The following is a 27,430-nucleotide window of genomic DNA, read 5'->3' as shown; positions in this document are numbered from 1 at the left end:
AACGCCGTTGTCAGGGCAAAATCTCCCTCTTAGCGCTCTACATCTTATATGCCATTTTCCTTCTGCCGACGATCTTCATTAGCCCGGTCGGAGTAGAACAGTAGGACGTTAAACCCCATTTCAATTTATTTCCTTATTCCTCGGTTGATGCAAGACAGTAGGACGTTAAACGCCAATTCGTTTCATATCCTATTGACTTTGTTATATCATTACTCGAAATAGCACACCAGTTCAAACCAGTTCAACAATTTAATTCAACCAAAATCAAAATTAAAGCGGTTCGCAGCTTCTTTAAAATTTGCCCTAATTTGAATTCCCATGCATCTTTTCGGTCAATTGCAGCATGCTTTGGGTCAATTCAGTAGTCTCCCAAAATCATTGTATAGTTTCTTTTCTGCTTTTATATAACACAACACTAATGTATTAGGTTATTTTGGAGTGGTTGACAAATTCAGTATCAATTTCCTAATTTAAACGATTCTCTTTTTTCATTCTAACTTCGACATGTCGTCTTCTAATCCCATGGACGCTTCGTAACGAGTCTTTAATTCCCCGGTGTGAAAATGCAATATGGCGCGGGGTAGGGGATCTAAAAGTTAACAACGCAGACGAACTAGTTTCTCAATCAAGCGGTTATGTGAAAGAATGTTGCGTGAATTTGTGAACATGAATGGATGTTTGTATAGGGCACATCGTGTGTCAACTGACTTGTCGTCTGCTCGCCACCATTTTCTTTATTTTACCGTCTTGATGATCTTTTAACGTCACGAAGATTCAACAATCACAGTTTAACTTCGGAGTAACGGAATTATTGAGCTTGGAGGCGAAAAAGCCAAGAGATGCTTACAAGATGAATAATCTGTCTTTAAAACCAGAACGATCAATGCGTAAAATACGGAGTCGCTTTACAGAAGTTATTGTGAATTACGTCATGTTATAAGAACTGAGGTTTTGTTTGCATGTTTTAAAACTGTGTTTGGCAGGTCAATTTGATATCGGTCAGTCATTAGATCAATGGAGTGAACATAAAATGTTTTCGGGCATTTCTGGACAAACTACCTGAATTATGTTCACTTGAATATGAGAGATCTCAATAGATTCAAGGGAGGTATAGATATGAATATTGGTGAAAGAAATTAGTAGACTATGGCCGTATTTGATTGTGTAAAGAGTAAACGGAAAACCATTTTGAACAGCGGACGTATTTCCGGTGTAACCACCACGTGTTCGTTTGGTCAAGAACACAGGTGAGTAAAGAAAGGAAAATAACTAAGGATTCTTAAATGGTTGCAGAGAAAGTACTCTTATAACTTATATTTTTCAAGGTCCTTGGCGTTGACGTGAGAGAGAGAGAGAGAGGGCGAGAGAGAGCGCGAGGTGGTAGTCGGGACTAACATAATATGGTAAAATTTTATTTCAATAATTTTCTTGTGGTGAGGGTCTTTGGCAGTGGAAGGAAACCCAAGAGGTTGGGCAGGCGACACTACCCCTTGTCACGCAGAAGCTTCGGATCGAAAGCACGCTACTTGACTCAGTGACAGACCTTATCATCTAATGTTCACGAGCTACATCACTCGACCCCCCCCCCCCCACCACCACCATCTCACACCTAAGTAATATAAACGGAAGTTCCCAAATATTTTTAATGATAATACAAATTTTGTTCGAATGACATCTACTTAATTAGGAACATTTTAGATATATAAGGCGAGGTGCGGTGGCGGGGGTGGATGAACAAATATTTTGAATGATAATAAGAATTGTGTTCAAATTGATTCTACTTAATTAGGAACATTTAGATATATTATGTGAGGGGGGGGGGTATCACCTAATTAAACAGCGACATGAAGTAATTTTAGCATACCTGTTGTACAATATGTGAAATTTACACCTTTTAATAGATATTACACAGACAAAAGTTATAAAGTTGATTTATAAAAGAAATAGAAACTTTATACTACATGAATCGTGTAACCTTGTCAATGAAGTTCAACACAGCTCAAAGTGGATATAGCCTACTAATCTGGAAACCCAATATATTCACCTATAAACTGAAAGTGATCCCTACCTGTAATCAGTTATGGTACGATGGTTAAATAGTATTGGGTTACTAATTGTTTATCTACAGTGTGGTTAATTGTAACATCGTTACATATACAGCTATTGACGACACAGTGTTAGACTGACATCAATTATATATATGTAAGAAAGTTAATTTGTTCTCTCTGTTTGTATTATTCAAAGGTTAAAGGTTATTGTCTTTCTGTAGTGTCCGCCCTGGATCGCCTCTTGTGAATCCATACGTCACCATTTACCCTACATTAACTGAGCTGGTGAAGATGTGGACCATTGGTAGGAGCAGGCTTACACTTACACTTGTATTATTAAGAATACAATGAAATGAAATGAAATGAAATGAAATGGTGTTTAGCGTCCTACTTTTCTGTACCAACCGGGGTGATGTAGTCCGTAGCATTAGCATGAATAGGTTAATAGATTGTAAAAGGTATCTTATTGAAGATACAATGAAATAAAATGGTGTTAACGTCCTATTTTCTGTACCGATTGGCCTAATGCAGCATATTATATAGTACAGTGTTCTGTGAGCGAAATTTTCTCCGGAAAGTGGCGCATCTTTGTCGAACTCCAACAGCTTTGGTTTTCCATCCAATCCGAACGACTAGACACTGTTCCTTATAGCGCACTACTGACAAGGGGAATCACACTGAGAATATTAAAGATCTGTTTGAGAGAATTGTATAGCTGTAACAGAATAACATATGTTAATGTGTAAAGTATCTTGTAAAATATAATGTAATTCTATATAGGTGCCCATGATCTATGTTAATAAACTTAAAGCGGTTACACGAGAAATGACATGCTGGATTTGATTTGACTTGGTCAGACTTAACACACCATCAAGAGTGTAATATTGTGAGTTTGCATATCGTTATTCTTGAAACATGATGGCGTAAGATTATGTAAAACGATTAAAACGTGTAAGAACATATCTCTTCTCGTGGCCATTGTCCCGCCTACCTCCAGTTTAACTCAATAATATTAAATGACGATGGATCTGTCAGTGAACTTATCGCTGGGTTCGTTTCATTTAAATAGTTGTTTTAATAGGTCACTGGACTGAAATATTCTCTAAGGATACTATTACGGGCACTGTGATTAATCCAAATTGAATGTCGGTCCGGTGGTAAATTTGTCTAAATATCCCCACATACATGTAAAGGAGCTAAGCATTCTTGATTTCCATTATAGTGTGGAATCTGGTTATTTACTAGTTTTAGTTTCATTGTCGACTTTTGAAGACAAAGTCAGCTATATCTTACCCTAGGCTCTCTATATGTGGACCTAATATTTTAAATGTAGATAAATGCCCACGTCGTAAAATAAATCGACACCTGAGATTAAAAGAGGCAATTTGTTGCTAACTCAATATCATGCAGTCTTCAACATTGCAGATACGACTTACTGGTCAATTTAAATCAACATTCGTGTAGTTATCTTAGCGTGAGATGGACTTCTGATATCCAGTATTTAAGACAAAAGGAAAATTTTAAAATTGGCACACGAATCGCGTGCCAGAATACTTTTGAGTGTCATTTGTAATGAAGCGACTCGTTGAATGAGGCTAAACACACCCAGTCTTCATGGCGGAGTTGGTGCAGAAAAATAGGAAACGAAAATTAAATTAAATTAAATAGGGGATAGCATCACCCTATATGCACCAACCGGGAAACCATACTAGAAAGTCCCAAACACCTAGGTCGAATTCGGGACCTCGTGGTTAGTAAGCCAACACCTTTCTTATTGAACCACCAGCAACGTAGGACGTTGAACCCCGTATCATTTTTTAATCTGTTTTGTTAAAGATGCATTATGTAGGAGTTGTATCGGCCAATTGTGGGTCTATTTTCCGACTTCAAATGTTGTATTAGTGGATTACGCAGTGTCCACCATTTCTTCGTTAAACATTATTATCGACGCCACTCACAGAGACTGACCATTTAAGGACTGAAAATCGAGGAATCGTTTATTATCGTGGCGAAGGTACTTGATAATCGAGACTGTTTGGGCTATTTAGTGTCTTAACTTTAATCACTCATAACTTCGCTCAAACTTAATTAATTTGACTGAATTTATTTCAGTATATTCATTTTTCATTATATATTTTTAATCTATTATAGAAAGAACGGTCAGGACTTTTTTCTAAACCTTACATAATGTATATGTAAACTACCGTCTTACTCATAGCGAATGTGTAACTTTTTAAGAAGATGTTATTCCTCTAAAGTACACCCAAGCCTTTGATAAATGCTCTTCGTATCGTCCCCGTTGGTGTCTTAAGTTTGTGGATATAGTTAGTTACGCCTAGAAATAAATTAATTATGCATTGTCACAAATTAAACTTATTTATTTCGAAATATCATACTAATGATATATGGCCTATAAATGTGTCATATCTAGTCAGATTTGAAAGTAATGGAGAATGACAGGCTTGATGAATATCTGGACCTGATTAATCCAAGTCATGCGATACCATAAATCTTTGCGCTCTGTCAAATTAATTCAACATGAACACTTATTTTAGAATTTATTTTTTTATCAAATTTCAATTTCAATGTTATTCATTTGTAAGACATATATTAAGAAGTAATGTTGAAGAATCATGTAAAACTAATCGTTTAATGTCTAATTAATTACTGTTATATTGTGCTATTTAATTAATTAAGAAACACTCCTAACATTTCTATGCTTTGATACAGATTTGAATTAAATGATTTCATAGTGAAAATTAGCTATATAAAATGTTGTATTTTGTTCGCTTATTTCATTTTGCCATAGATTAAATAGTTTATTGAATATGTTTAAAGCGGAAGTATGTGTTTTTATTCTTCTTATCTACTACAAAATAAATAATCCAAAAAGCTTCCTTGTATACAATAATTAACCCTGAAAGTAGAATAGAATGCTTATTTCTGTCGAGTGGAGTTATTCTTAGTATTTTTGTCACGATTTTGGTAATCTGTCCGGATCAAAAAAATTGTCAACAAATTCGGAGTTTTACCAAGAACTGCACCTGGTAATTTGAATCTTAAAATTCTAAGAGTTAACGAAATCTACAAGTTGTGTTGTTGGTGGTCGGTGTCAAAGTTAATTACTGTTCATAGAAAAAATAAAGACTTAGAAATATTATACTTTTTAAAGTTAATTACCCTTCCATAGACAAAACGTTATCAATAGACTTCGAAATATAATACTTTTAAGTTAATTACACGTCATTTAAAAGCGTTATCGATAGACTTTGAAATGATATAATATTTTCTAAGTTATATTACTCTTCATATAAAAACGTTTTCGACAGACTTCGAAATATTATATTTTAACGTTAATTACCCGTCATATAAAAACCTTATCTATAGACTTCGAAATATTTTTCTACATTTAATTACCCTTTTTATAAAAAAACAACTTCTAAGTTTATCGATAGACTTCGAAATATTATATTTTTAAAAATTAATTATGCTTCATATAAAAACTATACGTTTATTGATAGACTTCGAAATATTATGGGGGGTTGGATGGCCGAATGGTTAGCACGTGCGCGCTGTATCATAAAGCCTGTCATTGAGTCCACTGGCGTGGTTTCGAATCCCCGGTTGTACGTGACAAGGAGAAGGGTCGCCTGTCCAACCTCGTGGGTTTTCTCCGGGTCCTCCGGTTTCCTCCCACTGCTAAAGACCCCTACGCGCATGCGAATTATTGAAATAAAATTAAAAACCATATGTTAGTCCCGAAATGACCTAGTTTGTGTCGAGTGGACGTTAAACTCCATTTCTCTCTCTCTCTCTCTCTCTCTCTCTCTCTCTCTCTCTCGAAATATTATATTATTCTGAAATTAATTACCCTTTATATAAAAACTCTACGATTATCAGTAGACCTCGAAGTTTTCTGACTGAGGTGTATATTCTTTTGATCAACATTCATATATCAACTCTCAGCTGAGTTTATTTTTAAAAGCTACTGGCTAGAGGGAATGTCGAGAGCAACTTCTCTGTCAACAAAAACTAGTCCGCGGACATTCACCTGAAAGCTCCTTCATATTAGAATTCGGTTAAATATCTTAAAGTTAAAGCACGCTTACCATAAAATACAATGTAGAACATTTTCGCCAAATAATTGAATATCTTTATAATATCTTGATGAAAATCGAAAAAAAAAAGCCTCAGCTAGACTAATTAACTAATTACATGTATTATCAATACCGTATATCGATCTTGCACCGAACCTGCATTAAGCTTCTTTTTTTTTTGCCGAAAGACCAATTAATTCGCTTTTCTTTTAGTATATCTCAGAAAATTTATTACGATTCCTGTTTTTCTAATATTGGTTACGTTTTGGTAGACGAATGACTCTCAGATCGCGTGCATTTAAAATTAACAGAATTAGAAATATCGAATTGATTTCTATCGATCGACGACAATGCCCCAAGTAGGAACGTCGCTTTAAAGCGTCTATATACATTGTATCTGATGTTGAATTATTACGTGACATTGAAGGAAATTTTTATGCTGCCTCATCGCGGATGATTATCTTCTTTGATCTATATTCTTCTTATATCTTAATCTTAATCTATGAGTGCACTATTTTTGAATATTTACGTGGTTATTTTATGGCTGAATAATTTAGAAATTCGACAGTAATTGGAACACGGATAGTTAATGAAAATGTATTAATTAAGATAAGTAAAATTAGAAATGATAAAGATCAGTCAAGTTCTAATAGAAACTTATCTCGGTGTTATCTTTATACAACTCGTTATAAACCTATATTCTCTACAAGCTTGTGGGAATACAAAGAACAGTCGATTCTCAATTACAAAGATTAAATTTGAGAAGGTCTGAAGTGTACAAACACTGGTTTATATACTGCTAGAGTATGTCCTATATTAATAAAACTATCGGTAGTGGTATAAGTTACTAGACTAAGACTTCAACATACCACATTAGTTTTACCACATTTAGATCAGGTTTGTACATTTTACTGTTAACTTTGTACAAAGACATAGTTAGGAATGAGCTATATTTGAATTATTTATAACTTTTGTAATTTTGTAAAGGTCATGATTTCATTCCAATTGATGGTTTTGGTCAGGTCTTTTTGAATGACTATTCCATTCCATGCATGTAACACGTGGTACGCTGACTGCCTAACAGTTAACTAGTCTGTTAAACAGTTCAACATTGTCACATATTGAGCCAAAGACTTGTTGTTTTTAGTTTCAAACTAGTACAAATTTTCTTTAATACCTAACGGAATTGTTACTCGTTGGTTTGAAGCCACTTTCAAACATCGTTATGGGTGCATTGCAAATTGCCAATACATAACGAAACAGTATCGTGCTCGCCACACCTCAAAACGAATACTTGTCTCAGATTAATTAAAGCGCCTTGCATTGTGTCTCCTATATACTGTCTTCGTCTATTTTAATTAGATTTGGTTCAACTTTCACCTCTTAATGTCCTGATTAGATACGCAATTCTCAATTAATTGTTAATGATAATGCTCGAGCACGTCGTGGAAGATAACTCCGTGAGAACGCAGTATCTACCAAAATCAAATTCATAAAATTAGCAGAACGCGATTTAATCTGCACGTTTTTCATACGTTGACCCGGGCCATGTTGCCTATATTAAGGCGACGCAAAGTGTGTGACGACACTCGGTGCGTTGGATTTGGGGGAGATAACAGAGACTGGATTCTGGCGGAGTAAGACTACCCCCTGACTTGCCTTTCCTAAGCCCCGAGACATTCTGAATCAGGTAACTATTACACATACATATAATTTCTTTCATTAAGGTCTATTTTAACATCAAAATATTTTGAGAACTGTTTTTTTTTTTTGTTGGTTTTTTTTTCAAAATTAATCTTTTTCAGCACATTAAGCAAGCCATTTCTGGTCGAATGATGTCATGTATGAATTTAATATCCATGGATTATGCTTATACATATGACATAGGCATTATGACAAGATAATACATTTTAAGATTCGTGTGTTCTTTGATTTAAAATAATTACGTTGAAAAATCTGCATTATGTTGCCAGGAGACGAACATATTTATTTACCTTGTGCACTATATTAAACTTTTACAATCTCATAAAACGGTTATGAGATTCCCCGTGATTTCCTTTTGGATGATATTTACCCGATAAATATAAGGCAACATTCTGTAATTCTACCCTGCTTTGATGAAAACAACCCTTTTAATACCATCCTCGAATTCACTTTATGCAAAAATTTACCTGTCTTGTTTGACCACGAAACTAGTCAAGTACCAACAAGCTGACATAAAAGCTTATTCTGGTTACTTGAGGTGTGTTTACTCAACGTGAGACTCCATATATGACAGGTAATGAGGCCATGCATACCTCGGTCCTTAACACACACTGTTGACATAAAAGATTGTTCATATGGTGTTCTGCAGGGGCGATCCGTTTGCCCTTTATTGTTCTTATTACCTACAATGACAGTGTGAATATTTTATCGATGAATGTTAGATTAAGTTAACTTAATCTGTAAGTAGCATATTATATAATATTATTTTAGATAACTTTATTGCCACATTTAGACTTAATAAATTGTTAGTGGGAATCTTCTAAGTAGTGTACTAAATCTATAACTATAGGATGATAACAGTAATGGGTCTTGCAATTAAGTCATTAAATTTCAATTTTCGATTGTTTTGTCTTTGTTAATGACTTAATTAGAATGAACAAACATTAGAGCGATATTTCCGGAACACGGTCGATGAAGTCGTTTAACTATTTTACATGTGCGTCGCAAATAGACATTTTGCCGAGATAGAATTTGGGTAAACAAGTTTCAAATGTACTGAACATGGGTTAATCTGATAAATTTTGTTGTTTGGTGCGTCTATTGCTCCCTCCATCCCATATAAACACAACTGAAAATCAACAAAGACAATAGAATGCTCTAGTACATCCAAACTATTGCACTAGTCTAGTTTACAATTTTGGGGGATATCCTGGCATACGAACGGAGAAATATAATGAGTGTTGTGAACTTAAAGAACATGTATCTTGAATCTGTTTACTTTCTCTGCATAATGTCTCTTTAAGGATTATACTCGTAGGATCACTGACACAGTAATAGGACAGGATAGATTTTACGATATCAGTATTCATTACAAATATGTTGGCCGGGTCAATGATCACTTATTTTTCTTACAGGATGAAGTAATGTTTGCGAGAGAATTGGAAGAAATAGACCTAACGATCAAGGGAGCATCCGTCGACAGTTTGAAAAATTACTGTCATGGAGTTGCTCTCTTTACCGAAACGGTCATACTCAGCACCGAGAACAGATATAACGATTACAACCTGTATTATTATGTGGATTATTATTGTGGAGGACCGGGCAGGGAGTATCACATAATCGTTCGGTGGAGCGTAAAACAGCAGTCCCGTGTACACGTTGGTGTGCACGTAAAAGAACCCTAGACAGTTGAAATTCGACGAAGAGAAGGCGGAAAGTCGGGAAATGTTGCCCTCATAGCACACTGCATGCGATATATCCGTATTCATTATCCTGGTTGGTGCAGAATAGTAGGACGTTAAACCCCACTTCATTTCACATATCCTTACAATGGATCATACACTATATGCTTATAGGTTAGCTCGTGCGTGCTGTATCATAAAGCATGTCATTGAGTCAACTGGCGTGGTTTCGAATCCCCGGTTGTACGTGACAAGGAGTAGGGTCGCCTGTCCAACCTCTTGGGTTTTCCCCGGGTTCTCCGGTTTCCTCCCACTGCTAAAGACCCCTACGCGCAAGCGAATTATTGAAATAAAATTAAACCATATGTTAGTCCCGAAATGACCTGGTTTGTGTCGAGTGGACGTTGAACCCCATCTCTCTCTCTCTCTCTCTCTCTCTCTCTGTCTCTCTCTCTCTCTCGCTTATATCCTATTTGATCAACATATTCGACCAAAAGCTTGTCCCACATGGGGACGGATGTTCGCCAAACTGATCTGATTTTAGTATTGATTAAGTCTTTTTAACATACATTAGAAAAATTGCTTCAGAATATGTTTCACTTGTCATAAATGGCTTTCCAGAAAAAATATGTCGACACAATATTTTTCTATAGATGCTAACCCAGTAACGTGTTTCGCTCAGAACGGTAAGGAGCCACGGCGCCATTATATCCCGTGTTCGATCTTGTCATAAATGTCTTTCCAGAAAATGTATGCCCGACAAACCAACTGTCTATAGATGCTAACCCAATAACGTGTTTCGCTCAGAACGGTAAGGGGCCACCGAGCCATTATATCCCGTGTTCGATCTCGGAGTTGGCCGAGAATATTTCTCGGGATTTTACAGTCTGGTTTCCTTTTGTGAGTGGTGCAAGACGGAGTACCTCGTAAGGAACGACGTCTTGTAGTTTGGGGGGCGGGGGTGTTGGATGGCTGAATGGTTAGCGTGCGCGCACTGTATCATAAAGTCTGTCATTGAGTCGACTGGCGTGGTTTCGAATCCCCGGTTGTACGTGGCAAGGAGTAGGATCGCCTGTACAACCTCGTGGGTTTTCTCCGGGACCTCCGGTTTCCTCCCACTGCTAAAGACCCCTACCCCTAGTTTGTGTCGAGTGGACGTTAAACACCATTTCTCTCTCTCTCTCTTGTAGTTTGGGTGTATCATATGTAACATTTCCAGCACGTTAAAGATCCACGGCCAGTTGGAAATCAAATTAAGAGTAGACCCTAGCGCCACTGTCAAGACAAACTATCCCTCCTCGTAGTCATAGCAAACGGCATGTCATGTATCCGTCCTTTTTAGACCGATTTGTGGATTTGGCGCTATATAAATTGACATATTATTAATATATTATATTATTATTATTATCATTTTAAACAGAAAGAAGCCAGAGGTGAGAACTGAGTAGCTCTTTTCTGTCCTTCCAAAGTGATATCAAATTAAGCACAAGGCAAACGGCAAATACACTGGAAAAGGACCAAGCTTTTATCCTGGTATATTTAAATTCTAGATACATCTGAGCAATATTAATATTATAGTGCTGTTCAAAATACCAGAAAAAGAACGGTTGGAATTGAAGTCTGAGTTTGATATACAAAAGTTCAAAATAAAAATGTCTACCAGTCATGTGACTCTTCTACGGGGTGGTATCAGGTGTTCTAGAAAAATAAAATATTGAATTTCATTTAAATCATATTTGCGATACTCATAAAATCAAGCCTTAACTCACATATAGTTTGGAATATCCACACATCAACCCAGAAAAACTGTAAGACCCCATACTTTACGACCCTCGCTAACGATTCAAAATTTTAGAGAGTAAATTTGTGGAATGTATCATCTTTGCTCTTTTTTTAGAATTGAGGGTCACGGTGGCTCACAGAGTAAGACGTTGGCTCGCTAACCTGAATGTCCTGTGTTGACCGACAAAGTTCATTGGGATTTTCCGACATGTTTTCCCCTTGTCAGTGATGCAGGTCGTTAAACCCCATTGCATTTCATTTTATTTCATTTCATTTTAGAATTATTACATTAGGTCATTTATTTTCTGTTTATATTTATGCAACGTTTATGTGTAGTGGCTATTGTTCTTCTGTAGATTTAAATGTGCGATTTTTTTTTTATAATAAATGTATGTATATAATTTTAACTGGATTTCTACGTGTTTAGAAATGTTTATTATAATATGAGCTAGTGCAGAGTGGTGGTCGCTCCAGGGGGTGTAGGGCGGCGGGGGGGGGGGGCAAATTCAAAAAAATAATATCTGTACTTTTCAAGCGAGGCTGCCATATCCAAGACGCATGAATTAATTCAACTTTTCGCCTTTCTGAGCCCACAAAGCCAACATTGCCTACAACAGCCTTTCACAAATTTTATATAGAACTCAGTGCTGAGTATGATTAGCTTGTCTGCGATATCACACCAGGTGGAAGCGGAAGTTAAGCCCGACTTCAAATCAAGTCAAGTGTGATAAGTATGTATCCGGTTTAATGGGGTGTTTTTAATTATTTGTTGAATGTGTTCGTAATCGCTTATTTCGCCTGGAGTTTTGATTATTTGATGGGGGTGTCCCCAAGATCCCCTGTTGGCTAGATCACATGCTCCGCCTCTCTTTTACTGAAAACTATTGGCATAGCCACTGTGATGAACTGATATATGAGCTTAGTCAAATTAAGTTACTGAGAGAAAATGTTCATTATTTTGTGAAAAATGAAGATTAACGGTTTTTCAGAGTAGCCCAATACTAAGGGAGGTAAATCCAATATGAGTCGTTCACTTTTTTCAATCCCTGCTCCTTACAATTGTTACGGTGACACCTCTAGGACTGATAAGAAAATGTGTAAAAGTTCCCTTATGAATATAATTAGAAAAACGAGGAAGCGATGTCATTAAATTGCTTTGGTTTCATTCGTGGGGGGGGGGGGGCAAATGGTTTAACGGGTGCGCGTTATGTCATAAAATCTGTCAAATGTAGTGGTTTCGGTTCCCCGCTCGTATGTGACAAGGAGTAAGGTCACCTGTTCAACCTCGTGGGGTTTCTCGCTGCTAGAGAACCCTACGCGAAAGAGCGATGACCTAGTTTGTGTCGAATGGACGTCTCTCTCTCTCTCTCTCTCTCTCTTTCTCTCTCTGGCAGGCGGAAATATCTTCTAAAAACATCCATCGTCACACACTATGGCGTTTTCCATGGCCAAAACATCATAGCAAATCTTCTTGGATAGGGGCATTGTCAATACATTGCTTTGCGATAGTGATCAATTACAAATCTCCATCTTTTTTCACTAGGCCTACATTTGCAATATACAAAGTAAAATAAGATTTTAATCTAAACAAAACCCATTTGTCCTTTTTCAATAAAACTGTATATGATTCACGTTTAATTCCCATCGCATTTGTCACTATTTAGAGAAGGGTGCTTGTTTGTCAAGCTAGTTATTTTATAAATGGAGGTTTCCCCAAAATGTTATCATTTTAGACGTTAAATAGAAACAGACACACGGCCGCATTACAATCATTGCTATATGTTTTCTCGTAGGGTCGCCTGTACGACCGCGTTGGTTTTCTCCGGGTCCTCCGGTTTTCTCTCACTGCTATTATTGAAATAAAATGAGCCCATTGGGAATATCGAGGATGCCCTTATAATAAACATCATGAAATAAAGGAAATAATTACTAGTCTTAGTCCTATATACTTCACATGTTCTTCCTGTTTGAACAAAATGGCCAGGGCATTGCATATATATATATATATGCAATTGTATTCTAATAAACAAACATATATATGCAATGCCCTGGCCAAAGATTATGAAAATCCATTCATTTTCAGACCAATAGTGCAGTATTCTCCAAACACTATAATACAGCAGCAAACAGTGGATTTTCAGAAAGAAATTTAAAAGCACATGAATTTTGATTTCCACAGAACATTTTTATTTTTGAACATAAGTGAATTCTGTAAAAAGATGAGATAAATTCAATATAAATCAAACAAGAAAAACCTTTAAAACAGTAATTATCATGTAATATTAGATTTTTAACATTTTCGTCGAAAAGCGCATAGTTTTTCTCTGTTAACGCAGTTTCAAGTGCCAAATTGTGGTCAAATCTAAGATGTTGAAAAAAAAGTGTCTATAAATTTTAAAATGTCTCCTACATAGCTGTATTTACATAGGACAATTAAGTTCAGATAATCTGATTATGCAACACTACAACAGTTTTATGACCCCCGCCCCCTTAGTCCATATATATATATATTACACTCTAAGAAACAGCGGGCGTTCATTAAGGGGAGTTAAATCCATTCAGTGACGTTTGACGTGGGTCTAGACCACCAATAACATATCCATAACCACTGGTAGACCTCCCTTTGTTTCGTTTATCCATACACATCTATATCTAAATTCGATAACATATCTGTGAAACTATTCGTTGTAAGGTTAGGCAGACATGTTGACTATTTTCAGAACGTTGAATTGTTGGATTAGTAATTATTTAATGTCAGAGAAGTGGATGCAGTTATTTATGGAAGGGCATCGCTGCCAATATTAAATGCTCTGCGACAATGTCGTTTCCACTGATTATATGTAAAAAGTAGTCCTACAATGTACAGAGTCCTAATACCGATAATGATAAAGTCAAAATACCTCTAAGGCAAGAGTTAAATGTAAAACGTCAAATAACAAATGTTTTGTGGGAAAATGCTTTTTTTGACGTATTTTCTCTCACTACATTTAACATTTGCGCTCTGTCACATCCCCTTTGTCATTCACGCTGTCTACATAGCAACTTTCGCACAGCATCAGCTTTCATTTCTCGACAAAATGTATTGCTTTTTTCTAGATAAACGCTTTCAATCCATCCATTCTAATGTACAATGTAACACCAATGGTCAGCGAAACGCAAACTGTCTGACTAAAACACAAAATATAGTTTGAGTTCCCAGAAACAAAACGCATTTTATTCCAGCATAAAAACAAAACTAAAAAAATACATTAAAATAAGAACTGTGCATGAAATAGAAAGTATACACCTCTTGATATTTCTACTAGTAATTTGGTAACCATCTGGATTTTACGAAAAAACGAGGTCCCTTGTACACATTGGCGTGCATGTAACAGAACCCTTGGCAGTTGGAATTCGATATAAGAGTAGGCCGACGTAGCGTCGCTGTCCGGGCAAAATGTTCCTCATAGTACACTGTGTGGCATATGCCCGTCTTCATTAGCCCAGTCGGAGCAGAAAGTGGGACGTTAAACCTCAGTTCATTTCACTTCTCGGTAACCATTGCGGTTCCTGATCACTATATTAACACAATCTAACCATATTATGTCCTTGTAATTGTTGACATTTTAATAGACAGAAAAGTTGACCCCGTTTAACCTAATTTCAATTCATTACATTTCACATTTTAATACAGGAAATCCCCACCAACTCCATTATGTCCCTGTTAATTTGTTCACCTGTTTTAACAACAGACACGCACCTGCCATAACATTATTTTACAACACTCGAAGTCAAAATTGTCGCAAAATTATCTTCGCAGCTACATCAAAACAACAACAATTCAGTTAAGAGGGTGCCATTAAACACAACAATAATAACCACATATTTATTGAATTACAGTTTGTTAGTTATTTTTCGAAAAGGGATATGCTTTGATGGGTTGAATAATTTACATGAGATAACAATTCAAAAGAAATATAAGATTCAGATGAACTAACATCTGGATTTTTTATGTGTAAGGAACTAGTAATAACCCGTAGCAATTTGAAACAAATCCTAACGGAAAATATAACTGCCCATTTACTTTCACGAATTATTGATTCGCAGTCAACTATTTTATATCAAACGAATGACGGAAATAACCGAGTAGTTCCGAGTGGTACAATTGGGGATAAGGATAAATGAACGACAACAGTTTTAAAATCAGCTTGATCTGTAATGAAATTATATTATTAGACAAAAAAAACGATAAATAATAGTATTATTATATTGCTTCGATACCAAAACGACGATTATGTGGGTGATGGGTGAACGTGTGCATTTTGCTCGGCCATGGTCGCGTGTAAACTATTAAATGTGAGTTACTCGGGTCACTTATTTTCTAACCGAGGCCGAATGTGATTACTCGGGTCAAATCAGGAAAAGATGGCGACGGGAGAACTGTTTCAACTCATTGAACATGAGCTGCCAGAAGGCCGCCAAAGCCTACAAGAGAGTTACAGTAACTTAGAAAGGGTGGCCGTTTATTGTGAAACCAATTATGTTCAGGTATGAATTGGTATAGTTTAACATTTTGGAAGATAATATGGTGTATATTTGTTTTGATTATTTGACGACAATCTCTTCATCTTCAGTTCATAACAAAAAACTCAAACCGTCAAGAGAGGAAGTTGGTAACCAGCAATACTAATTTGACAGGGGTGTGGTCCATTTAAAACCGATCTTTTATAAATATTGCAGGACAATTATTAGCTACGGTATACTACAGTGTATACTGAATGTGTTTGTTTTTAGCTAGGATTGGATGACTTACAGTTTCACCTGGCAATTAATTATTAATTTTATATGTGTAACATCTAAAATAAGTTAATTTTATACTGTTAGGACTAATTAAACCTATTCACCTCAATGTGCATTGTACTAGCTAAACTTTCGCTTAACTGCAAATAGTGTCCGTTACATGTAAGTTAAAGGAGATAAATCACTAATATTTGGACCTAGAAATTGACACAAATGGGTCGCAACACATATAATAATGTAATATGAATGTATATAAACTGATTTACATACAATTGTTTCCGTTTTTACCTAATTTCAAAACCGTTATGTTAGGCGAAGTGGGCCTACGCCAGAAGTCTTAATCAAATGGCAATCTCTATCGTTATTCAATTCAAGTCTACACCAATAGTATTTATTGCGCATGCTCTCCAGATAAGAATATGACGTCACCGTCATGACTTGTAGAATTTGTCTAGCCTCATTCTTCAAGTCCCTTGTTACAAATGGCGCTGAAACAAATTATAATGGTAAAATGTTTATTTTGTCTTAAATAATGAATGTCAGAGACCCACTGGATGTCAGACACCCATCTTTTCCAGGTAAGATCTCAACATCAATGTTGATTTAAAATTGACCAATGATTTGTGTTTTCAGTCTCAAAGACTTTGTATAATATTGAATTAGAGACTTAGCTACTTTAATCAAGCAGTGTTTTTAACTGACTTGAAACAGCCATCAAAGTCCATTCATAATTACAGTACCCTACTTATGATTTTCCCATTGTCTAAGTTATACATTTAGATTGGCTGTTGTACATGACATATATTTAGCTCCGCTTTCATGACGTTAAGCCATCAAACCTCTTCCATTTTAAAATATCGGACATACACGTAGGCTAGCTTTTAATGCTTCAATTTAAAAGAGGTGATTTGTACCCGTGTCAGGTAGAATTATATGCTTAATTGTAGTTGGGTGTATCAGAAATGTAATAAATACATGTTATAATAACCAGTCGTTGTTTTGAAGGAAATATTGACAATGACAGTTTTGCTCATTGAATTTTGACGGGATTCACAGCTGCATTTGCCAGAAAGAACTATTTAGTACCATCTGTTATCTTGAGACACACAGGGTCAAGAGATGAGCTTTCTTATCTAAACAACTATATAACTGCATTGTACATAGCCCATTCGTCTTTGCAGGACAATTATAGTATATAATCGAATAATTATTACAATGAGTATGAAAGTGAAAAAAACAAGTAGTGGTTACATGTACCTTGTGGGATGTTTACAGCAAAACAGACAAGATTTTGTAGTTAGTTAGTGTTAGTTGTATTTTACGTCCGCTTCCACCGAGGTGATATCGCAGATTTTGTGAAGCCACCTCGTAATAAGAGTAAGCCTGTCAGCTTTAGAAGAGGCGTTAGAAGATACAGCCCCTAGTGCTGGCATGATATATGCGTATTGAATCATGAGATGCTAAATCCATATATCATGATTCTTTTTCATGTTGTTTTGTCACTTCAGTAACTAACCTGTCACTCTTAATTATCCATGTCACACAATATGAATCCATTTTGCTGTTGAAATTTTAAAAATATAACACTTTGTTGGGATTAATGCCTGAGAGGCAAACAAACAAACATGCATATGGTGTTAATTTAGGAATTATTTCAAAGAAACACAAAACAAGTAAAATATGACAAAATACGGTATGAAACAGTATTTATTTTGGTACATGTATTTGTAAGTGCTCTTTATTATATCAATATTCTGTCTTGTAGAATGCAGATAAGAAGAAGGCATTGGATGAAACTAAGAATTATACAACCCATTCTCTTGCTAGTGTAGCTTATCAGATTAATAATCTAGCTACCAACTTTCTGAAACTACTAGATCTACAGAATAATCAACTGGCTGAAATGGAATCAAGCGTCAATCATTTATCACAGGTAAATTTTATTGTTTCACAGTAGCATGTTAGAATTCATTTGGCAAACAGGACACTGTCTGTGAAATTGTTTATTTACATAGTGTTTTATTTATTTTGTGATTTATTTATGTACTTATTAGGGATCTTATAGTGGTCACATCGAATGCTAATTTTGTTATTCAAATATTCTAAATCATTCTTTATTCAAATATTCGATTTAATAGAAATTATAAAGTTGTGTAGCATTGGTGCATTTTGTGATTTCTGTCAAATGAATATATAATTTGTCCCCTTCCCTCGAAGAAAAATGACATGAAATTATTGTTAAGAACTTGAGTAATGGTTTTTATAAACATCTTTTCACACACATCTAACATAAATATCACATAATATTGTGAATGATGTTTTAATTAAAGGGAGTTAACTCATGATAAAAGTAACCTGGAGCTTTTGTCCTTATAGATTGTAATGATTCACAAAGAGAAAGTAGCTAGAAGAGAAATTGGTGTTTTGACAACAAATAAAAGTGCTTCCAGGCCTCTTGGTGTAAAAGGTGGCATAATATTTCCAGAACAAACGGAGAGACCTATCAAGTATACACGGAAAGGCATCGATTACTCTGTACTAGATGATATTGGTCATGGTGTAAGGGTAAGTTCAGGATCATATTTTGTACAAGATATGATGATCTAGCAATAACATGGGTGCAATTATACCATGGTGAAGCCGTAGGGTACATTTACAGGATTTTATAAGATCAAGTATAAACATTCCAAATTCGTTAAAGATACATTATGGGAGATTCGATAATGAGTTGGCAGTTCTCACTATAATAGTTAAAAACTAGATAATGTAAAGGCAAATGGCTGAAAATTTCATTCAAATTGATCTACTATGAACCGAGAACTAAGCGATTGGAATTCCGCCTAGCCTTGATCATCATTATTAAAGTCAGTATGATAAACAGCATAGTCTCGATTATTATTATTATTACAGCATATTTATAGTGCACCCTTTCATATAACATGTTCAGGGGCACTTTACAAATTTAAAATATTACTGGCTTCTAGTTAATTTAAGATAATATTTATTATACAAAACATGTATTAGGATAACTTCAGCTGTTTGAGTTAATAGAAATCATTTAAAATCAATAGGCTTATCTATCTCATGAACACATGGTATAAATTTTAATTCAGTTGAATAACTTTAACCACTAGCACGTCCACAATATTAAAAAAAAATATCAAGGGCCAAAACTCTGTAAGTAATCATTGAAAATCAGGTTTCTTCATCTCATGAACATGGGTCTAAAATTCCTTGGAAAGTTCAGCTTATTAAACGATGGATGCAAGTCACAACAACATACAACCGCACTTCAATGTGGGCGGATAAAAAAGCATAAGATTAAGATGAGATGTTTCAAATGCTCCAATGTACATAACAATACGAGCAAGGGTGGATCCTATATTATGCTGCAAGTATTTACAAAGATACAGGTATGATGAATGGAACATTTTGCAACATTTTACATCCTTCTGCAGATCAAATAAACAAGCCTGGAAATTATCTAGCATTGTTATTTCTTTGCTTTCTTAGTTAAAAGTTTAATAATTATAAGTATATTTAAGCATGGATTAAGAAGTGAAAAATTAGATACTGTCTGTAAAATGCACAATACGGATCAATGAGTTTCATTCAGTCCTACATTCCATGTCATATGCGTATTAGACCGATAAAAGTGTGTCTCTGTCACAGACATCTACAGTTTAGACATGTATGCGCCCCGATGATGTCATTATGTGTCACTCATTGTCTATCTAAATTTTCCAATGACAATTATTAATTCTTCTTCGTCGTGTTCGATTACTTTTTCATTGGCATCTTATTGGAACTATTAAATCCAAAGAAGTGAAATAAAGCTCCAAGGATACATGTAGAATATTATGCAGAACATACAGTCCCTCTACAATCCTTAGAAGACTTTAAATCACACTTTCGTTCAACCAAAGTAACATTTGATAAATTTGTTAACAAGCTCCATGGCTTATGACTCCACACAACGATTTTGGAAAACTGACCCGTAATAAACAGCTCAGTTCTGTGATAGAGCGTGCCTTTAGGCAACTGAAAGGGCACTGAGTGTCCTTTCTAACTCCTGGAATCTAAGAACCAAGTTGTAGATTCACTAAAATAAACACAACACTACTGTGGAATGAAAATACTGTATTTTTAATCGGAGCAAAGTGTCAACAATTATTCTTCCGTCGCCTAAACTTAATCTGAAAATATAACTTCAATCAAAAAGTTGATCTGCTGCCATGTTGAATAGTTGGATTATGGGACACTTCCCAAAGTAACCAGAACACACTCCTGAAGGCTCGAGTAAGTGTGGCACTAGTAATCAAACATACCCATTAATAGAGCTAATAGATAACACAACAAAGGGGCATAATTCAGAAAACAAACACGGTTTAAAATTAATAGGATTCTCTCTCCCTTAATAAGGTTGACAAAAATCCATACATGTATTCATCTGAGAACTAACAAGATTGATCATTATTGAGCAAAAGTGAAAATAAAAGCCAGGAAATAATCAAGTTAACATGAGTGTTGCAGTCAAGCCCATGTGTAAATCCATTTAATCCTTAAATTGTGAAGGAAAGTTATGTAGTAAATCGGCTCATAATCCACTAAAGATTGCAGGCTAGCGAAGCCATCTAGAGTTGATTATGGTCTGGATAGGTTAATTAATGTCTAATTAATAATTTAGATAACATTTCAGGCCTAAAGAAAGACCTGCAATAGACAGATTTAGCTCTTGCATAATGTATGTTTAATTTAATCAATGTTTTCAAACTAGAAACCTTGTGATTATTCAGTATGTTATAATTTCAGCTCCACAGTAATGTTCCTAGAGCAGCCCGTAGTCCTTCTGTGACTAGTACCAGTTCCAGTAATGCTCCTACCACCAAACCACCAACACCTCCAGTCAATAGAACAGGTTCTGATACACTAGGTCGAGTTAGAGGAAATCACTATCGTTCTGTAGCTCCTCCTGTTGCACCCCCATCTATACCCGCATCACACTATGGTTCTAATCCATACGGTGCACCAGGCATGCAACAACAAATGAGATACGAGGCTGGTTACGCACCTTCACCTGTCATGGGAACCATTCATTCCCCTCCACCTGTTGGCATGGCAACACCTATGACACATGGAATACCACCCTCACCTGGTATGATGATGCATTCTGCACCAAGCTTTCCTTATCAACAAGATCCTAATTCAATTGGTATGTTTACTGTTCATATTTCTCTTTTAATGGATAAATCAAAACACAAAAATGAAGGGGAGGTTACTCTTCTGGTCCTGAAATTTTAGTTTATTTTTTGATGTTAGTGGTGTATTTAAACAAAAGAAATTATGCATTTATAATATAAAAGTTTTGTGAATAAAGATATATCCATGGCAGTTAAGTTTCTGAGTAAATGCATGTATCATAGATTGGAAAATCAAAGTATTGCCAATGTAGAATAGGATAGGCATACACAAGGCATCAGTCATTTTGAGATTAGTATTCAGCTATTTTTGTCTGTAGTCACAATGCCAGGGAGGCAAGTTTTGCATTTTCCCATATCCTTCATCAAATGCCAACTGTCAAAGATTCTTATATTTATATGATACATGTACATTGACCCTCCGAAAAAATAGAAACAATTTCTTTGGGTATCCTGGCCACGACTCTATTATATGTTGTAATACCATTGACGAGGAATAGAGGAGCACTAATTGTATCTGTTAACAAATGATGATTATAAGATTGTGAAGATATATTTTTTTCTCCTTTTTCAGTATCACCCCCTCCCCCACCACCCCCTGCTATGATGGGTGGTAATCAATTTAACTATAATACTATAGCTGATCCACCACCACCACCACAACAACAACAACACCATTCTATTAGCTCAGAACAAGAAGAAGATCCTTATGCTGCTACTGGACCACAATTAACAGATGCTAGCTGGCGACCAAAACAATATTTAGAAAAAGGTAAGATTTTTACATCCTTAGTCTGATCTGCATACTATTACAACGAGCTGCGGTGGCTCAGAGAGTAAGGCGTTGACTCGGTAACCCTAAGGTCCCTTGTTTAATCTCTGTGTTGGCCAAAAGAGTTCATCAAGATTTTCCAGCGTGGTTCCCTCTTGTCATTTGGTTACAAGAAAAAAACGAGGTCCGTCTTCGTTAGCCCAGTAGGTGCAGAAAAGTACATGTAGGACGCTAAATCCCATTTCATTTCCTATTACAGGAGAAATTTTTATGGAGCTATAATTAAATAACTTTTTTGCCTGTCCTGCATTTTGTCTAACGTTAAAGTTATTCTGACCACACGCCTTTGAAAACATATTTTCATGTACCATTTTGCTTGGGAATTTGTTTTCCCATAAACCTCTTCAAAGCAGTGTTTCCATGTTTAAAATGTGGTCTAAAGAGGAGAAAATTGAAAGAGCAAATTCTGATCGAAAAGGGAATATGGAAACCTATAATATTATTCATTACAATGAGTTCAACTTAGATTCGTAAACAGGAATGCCAATACTGAATAAATTAATAAAGATTAGCGATACTCTGATTCACTGATACCTTCTCGACTAGATGCTGTCGGATATACATTAATATAGTCGGTATGTATCAAATCAACGATATTCTTATTTACACATGGGCTTGACTGCAACACTCATGTTAACTTGATTATTTCCTGGCTTTTATTTTCACTTTCTAGAGCAAGTAATTGAATACGATAAAGGAGACTTAGTAATTGTCATTGGATAATTTAGATAGACAATGAGTGACACATAATGACATCATCGGGGCGCATACATGTCTAAACTGTAGATGTCTGTGACAGAGACACACTTTTATCGGGGTAATACGCATATGACATGGAATGTAGGACTGAATGAAACTCATTGATCAGTATTGTGCATTTTACAGACAGTAACTAATTTTTCACTTCTTAATCCATGCTTAAATATACTTATAATTATTTAACTTTTAACTGAGAAAGCAAAGAAATAACAACGCTATACAATTTCCAGGCTTGTTTATTTGATCTGCAGAAGGATGTAAAATATTTCAAAATGTTCCATTCATCATACATGTATCTTTGTAAATACTTGCAGCATAATATGGGATCCACCCTTGCTCGTATTGTTATGTACATTGGAGCATTTGAAACATCTCATCTTAATCTTATGCTTTTTTATCCGCCCACATTGAAGTGCGGTTGTATGTTGTTGTGACTAGCGTCCATCGTTTTATAAGCTGAACTTTCCAAGGAATTTTAAACCCATGTTCATGAGATGAAGAAACCTGATTTTCAATGATTACTTACAGAGTTTTGGCCCTTGATAATTTTTTTTTAATATTGTGGACGTGCTAGTGGTTAAAGTTATTCAACTGAACTAAAATTTATATTATGTGTTCATGAGATAGATAAGTCTATTGATTTTAAATGATTTCTATTAACTCAAACAGCTAAAGTTATCAAAACTGACACAGTTATATGGGACAACAATCACTGGTTTATTATACACAATCACAACGTTTCGATAAGTATTCTCTTATCGTTATCAAGCACAATGACATTTAGTTCGTTCGTTCGTTTCTGGTGTTTTACGTCCACTTCCACCTAAGGTGATATCGTAGACAAGGACATTTAGTAAACTTGAGGGTCTATATATATGTACAATGTGAAACCATACTTATTACTAATGATTAGAAGAGATCAAACAATTAACAGACATATTTAACATCAAAGACCTGAAAAGCACCATGTGATGACAAGGGTATAGAGTGATTAGGGGGAAATCATACATTAGACAAACTGTATATTTAACAGATATGAGCTTATAAACACCTAATCATTCTATACCCTTGTCATATCTTGGACATATCTTGTTGCCTGGCAACCTATTCTTGCTAGCTTGATATTTTTGACTCACAATTTCACAAAGAACACTTATGATCACAAGAACCTAATAATTATATGAAATATATGCTTAAAGGAATTCTTTGCTGGAATTTCACTTTATTGACAAATTAACCCCTTTGTTATCATAATGTAACCTTTACAAAGGCGATTTCTTATTTTGTTCAGCTAGCATGAGTAATATAATTTATTGACCCACAGCTCAAAGCAAAATTATTATATACAGGAAATGATGTCATATATGTCGCTATTGTATAAGGTCACGTTCTACAATAATTGTAAATGCAAAAAGTAGCCTGGCCACCGATTTTAATGATTATGGTGGGTTTTTTTTTTACAAATTATTTCTGCCATTTCGTCTGATTGTAGTAATTATAGAAGCCATTATTTTATTATGTTTAAAAGAGGAACACTGTATTGTGTATTGTACAAAAAGACTTTCACCCTGATATCAACATTATTATTTGATTGTTTGTGATACATGTATGGTCGAACACTACTGTCATGCCACATGGGAATTGAAATTTGACAAATGCTCATATGAAGCAGCTTTTGTTTGCTATAAACTATGTTTTTGTTTTCTTCTGGTGTACTAATAGTAAGTAAAGGAGGACTGCACCATAAACAATTACACAAGACAAACCTTCGGACCTGACATAAATATACACATTTCAAACATTTAATGTAAATATCAGATCAAGTAAATGGATCAGGGTTTTATTCAAAACTGCTATTAATAGAAATTGGTGTTTGCATCAATCGCTTTCAAATTTGGTCTGAAACAGATCTGAAAACGCAAGATGTGAAAAATTGTTTAATTTCATATATATATAGTGAATATAGAATTGCTGATGTGATAATCATAGACCATTTAATTTATTATTTAGGTGCATATTTTTGTTGGATTTTAATTTGCAATCTAGCTTGCTAAGACAGTAGACTTTCTCAATCTTTCATCCTCAAAATGGGGTTTTTGATTTAAGTTGTTGTTCCACATTCTAAATAGTAAGTGCAGGGGGACTGCACCTCACATAATTTACACAAAACAAATCTATGGACAAGACACAATATGCAAAAATCACCAACAAACGAACATATCAAATTAAGTGAAAGGATTCGGGGGCTAGCCGTAAGTGTCTTCTGTGCTGTAGATTCCCGGACCTGTAGTGATACAGACTTCACTCCAAATAGAAAACAAACAATCAGGAAAGCATTGTGTAATGTCAGCATGAGTCATTATCTATTATAACTCATTCTTCTATTCTGTTTCAGTTGTTGCTATATATGACTATGAAGCTGATAAAGCTGATGAATTAGCATTTTCTGAAAATGCAGTAATCTATGTCATTAAGAAGAATGATGATGGATGGTGGGAGGGAGTAATGGATGGAGTAACTGGTTTGTTCCCCTCTAACTATGTTGAACCATGCATGTAAACAATTATTCTTTATTAAACAATACAATGGAATCTGACTAAACAATCACCTATATAAACAAATACAATTTCACAGTCATTATAAACAATAAACAATTACATTTTCACAGTCAAAATACAGCAGCAAGATACAATATCCTAGAAAAGAATTGTCTTTCCTAAAGGGAAAAACATATATTATTTGATATGTAGTATCAGGTGTATTTCAAACATGGTAGGTTAACCCTATCCCATACACAACAACCATCACTACTATTTATTAAGAACTTCTTCAATGTTTATTTAATTTAAGACAGATTTCATTGTCTTTGCCAAATTTAAACAGTGTTTTCTAAGTCTTTATTGTAAATATTACCTCACATATTATACTCAATCATGCTTCTGTATTGTAGATATTACCTCAAATAATACATGCTTCTTTATTTTCTTGTAATTAATTTTGTTTAATGTATCATTATTTTATAGCAATCACATTTTTTTCACCTTTTTCATTTTGTTTTTTTAAATGATAAAATCAAGTCTTATAGATTTATATACATGTATCTTTATTTGAGCTGTTTATAACATTATTATGTATATTTCCATTCCCCCGAGGCTGCAGCTATCATATACATATATAAAATCTATCCCTATGTATGATTTGTATAATCACCCTTAATATATATATAGGTTTATCAAACTCCCCCAGGACACACAAGCAGTAGCGAGATTTGATATTTTTCATACACTACATGTACACTAGGATGGTTTTAACTAGTTGTAGGTTAACTCCCCTTTCTTGACCCTGCAGAAATGAAATGGGGTTTAACATCCTTCATTAATCATCCCATTGCTATTCCAGGCTAACCGTAACCATTTTCTCCCAAATGCAAATTCTCTACCCTGCTGTACTCATTTTTATGTGTGTTTATTTAGCATTCACTTCACCCAGACAATATCTCTTCAAATACTGATTCGGGGATCACGTGGCTAAGTGGGTAAGACGCTAGCTCGCTAGCCTGGAGGTCGGGTGTTCGATCCCTCCATTGGCCGAGAAAGTCCATCCAGATTTTCCGGCGTGGTTCTCCCTTGTCAGTGATGCAGGACGGAGGGGCTGACAAGGAAAGCTGTCTAGTCGTTCGGATGGGACGAAAAACCGAGGTCCGGTGTACACATTGGCGTGCACGTAAAAGATCCCTTGGCAGTTGGAATTCGATATAAGAGTAGGCCGTAGTGCCGCTGTCCGGGCAAAATTTCCCTCATAGCACACTGTATGGCGTATGCCCGTCTTCATTAGCCCAGGTTAGGAGCAGAAAAGTAGGACGTTAAACTCCATTTCATTTCAAATACTGATTCATAGCCTGATTGAAGCCCTGGAGTAATTCCTAGACATACACTATCAAATAAAATTGATATTGCTTTACTAAAGCAGTCTAAGAGTCCGCATCACATTATATTGTATACATGTAGTTATATTTTTGTTTTTACTGTAGTCCCCACATTTTGTGTTCTGTTTTGCTCATAAAAAGAAAAAGACTGAATTAATGATTATTATTCATTCATAATCCCAAGATGGCCGTATTATTGTTACATTGTTGATTATATTAAACAACAGTTATTTCATCTTTAAATAAGCATTATATTATTACTTGTTTAAACATATATTTATGAATGATCACAAGTTAAGCATGCTTATCTATGTATATATTTTCTTTTTAAAGCGGGGGGGGGGGGGGGGGGGATTCTGGAGTAATGATGGTCTCTCTGCTCTCTTCTTATCAAAATAAATTTTTTATTAAACTTAATGTACATCTATTATAATAATAATAATAATAATAATACATGATTTCACAGTTTATTCTGTCATTTAATGAATAAATGGCTGAGAAAATTCTTCAGGATTTTCCAGTGTGGTTTCCCCTTCTCAGTGGTGCAGGACAGAGGATCTGACATGGACATCTGTTTAGTGGCAGATGAGACGAAAAACCGCGGTCCAGTGTACACATTGGCGT

The 27,430-nt window shown here is 35.3% G+C and overlaps 1 protein-coding gene across 1 annotated transcript; it reads left to right on the top strand.

Annotated features, from left to right (window-relative positions):
- Positions 1 to 15,670: 15,670 nt before the first annotated feature.
- LOC126820982 (abl interactor 2) lies at positions 15,671 to 27,144 on the top strand. Its single transcript, XM_050549223.2, has 6 exons — positions 15,671 to 15,840; positions 17,858 to 18,025; positions 18,469 to 18,657; positions 20,905 to 21,304; positions 21,865 to 22,062; positions 25,277 to 27,144. Exons 1-6 carry the CDS (start codon positions 15,718 to 15,720, stop codon positions 25,438 to 25,440), a joined length of 1,242 nt encoding a protein of 413 aa, XP_050405180.1. The 5' UTR covers positions 15,671 to 15,717; the 3' UTR covers positions 25,441 to 27,144.
- The last annotated feature ends 286 nt before the right edge of the window (positions 27,145 to 27,430 follow it).

The sequence above is a fragment of the Patella vulgata genome, chromosome 5 (assembly GCF_932274485.2).
Source record: "Patella vulgata chromosome 5, xgPatVulg1.2, whole genome shotgun sequence".
NCBI classification, from domain to species: Eukaryota; Metazoa; Mollusca; class Gastropoda; family Patellidae; genus Patella; species Patella vulgata.
This window is presented reverse-complemented; position numbering and strand designations above follow the sequence as displayed.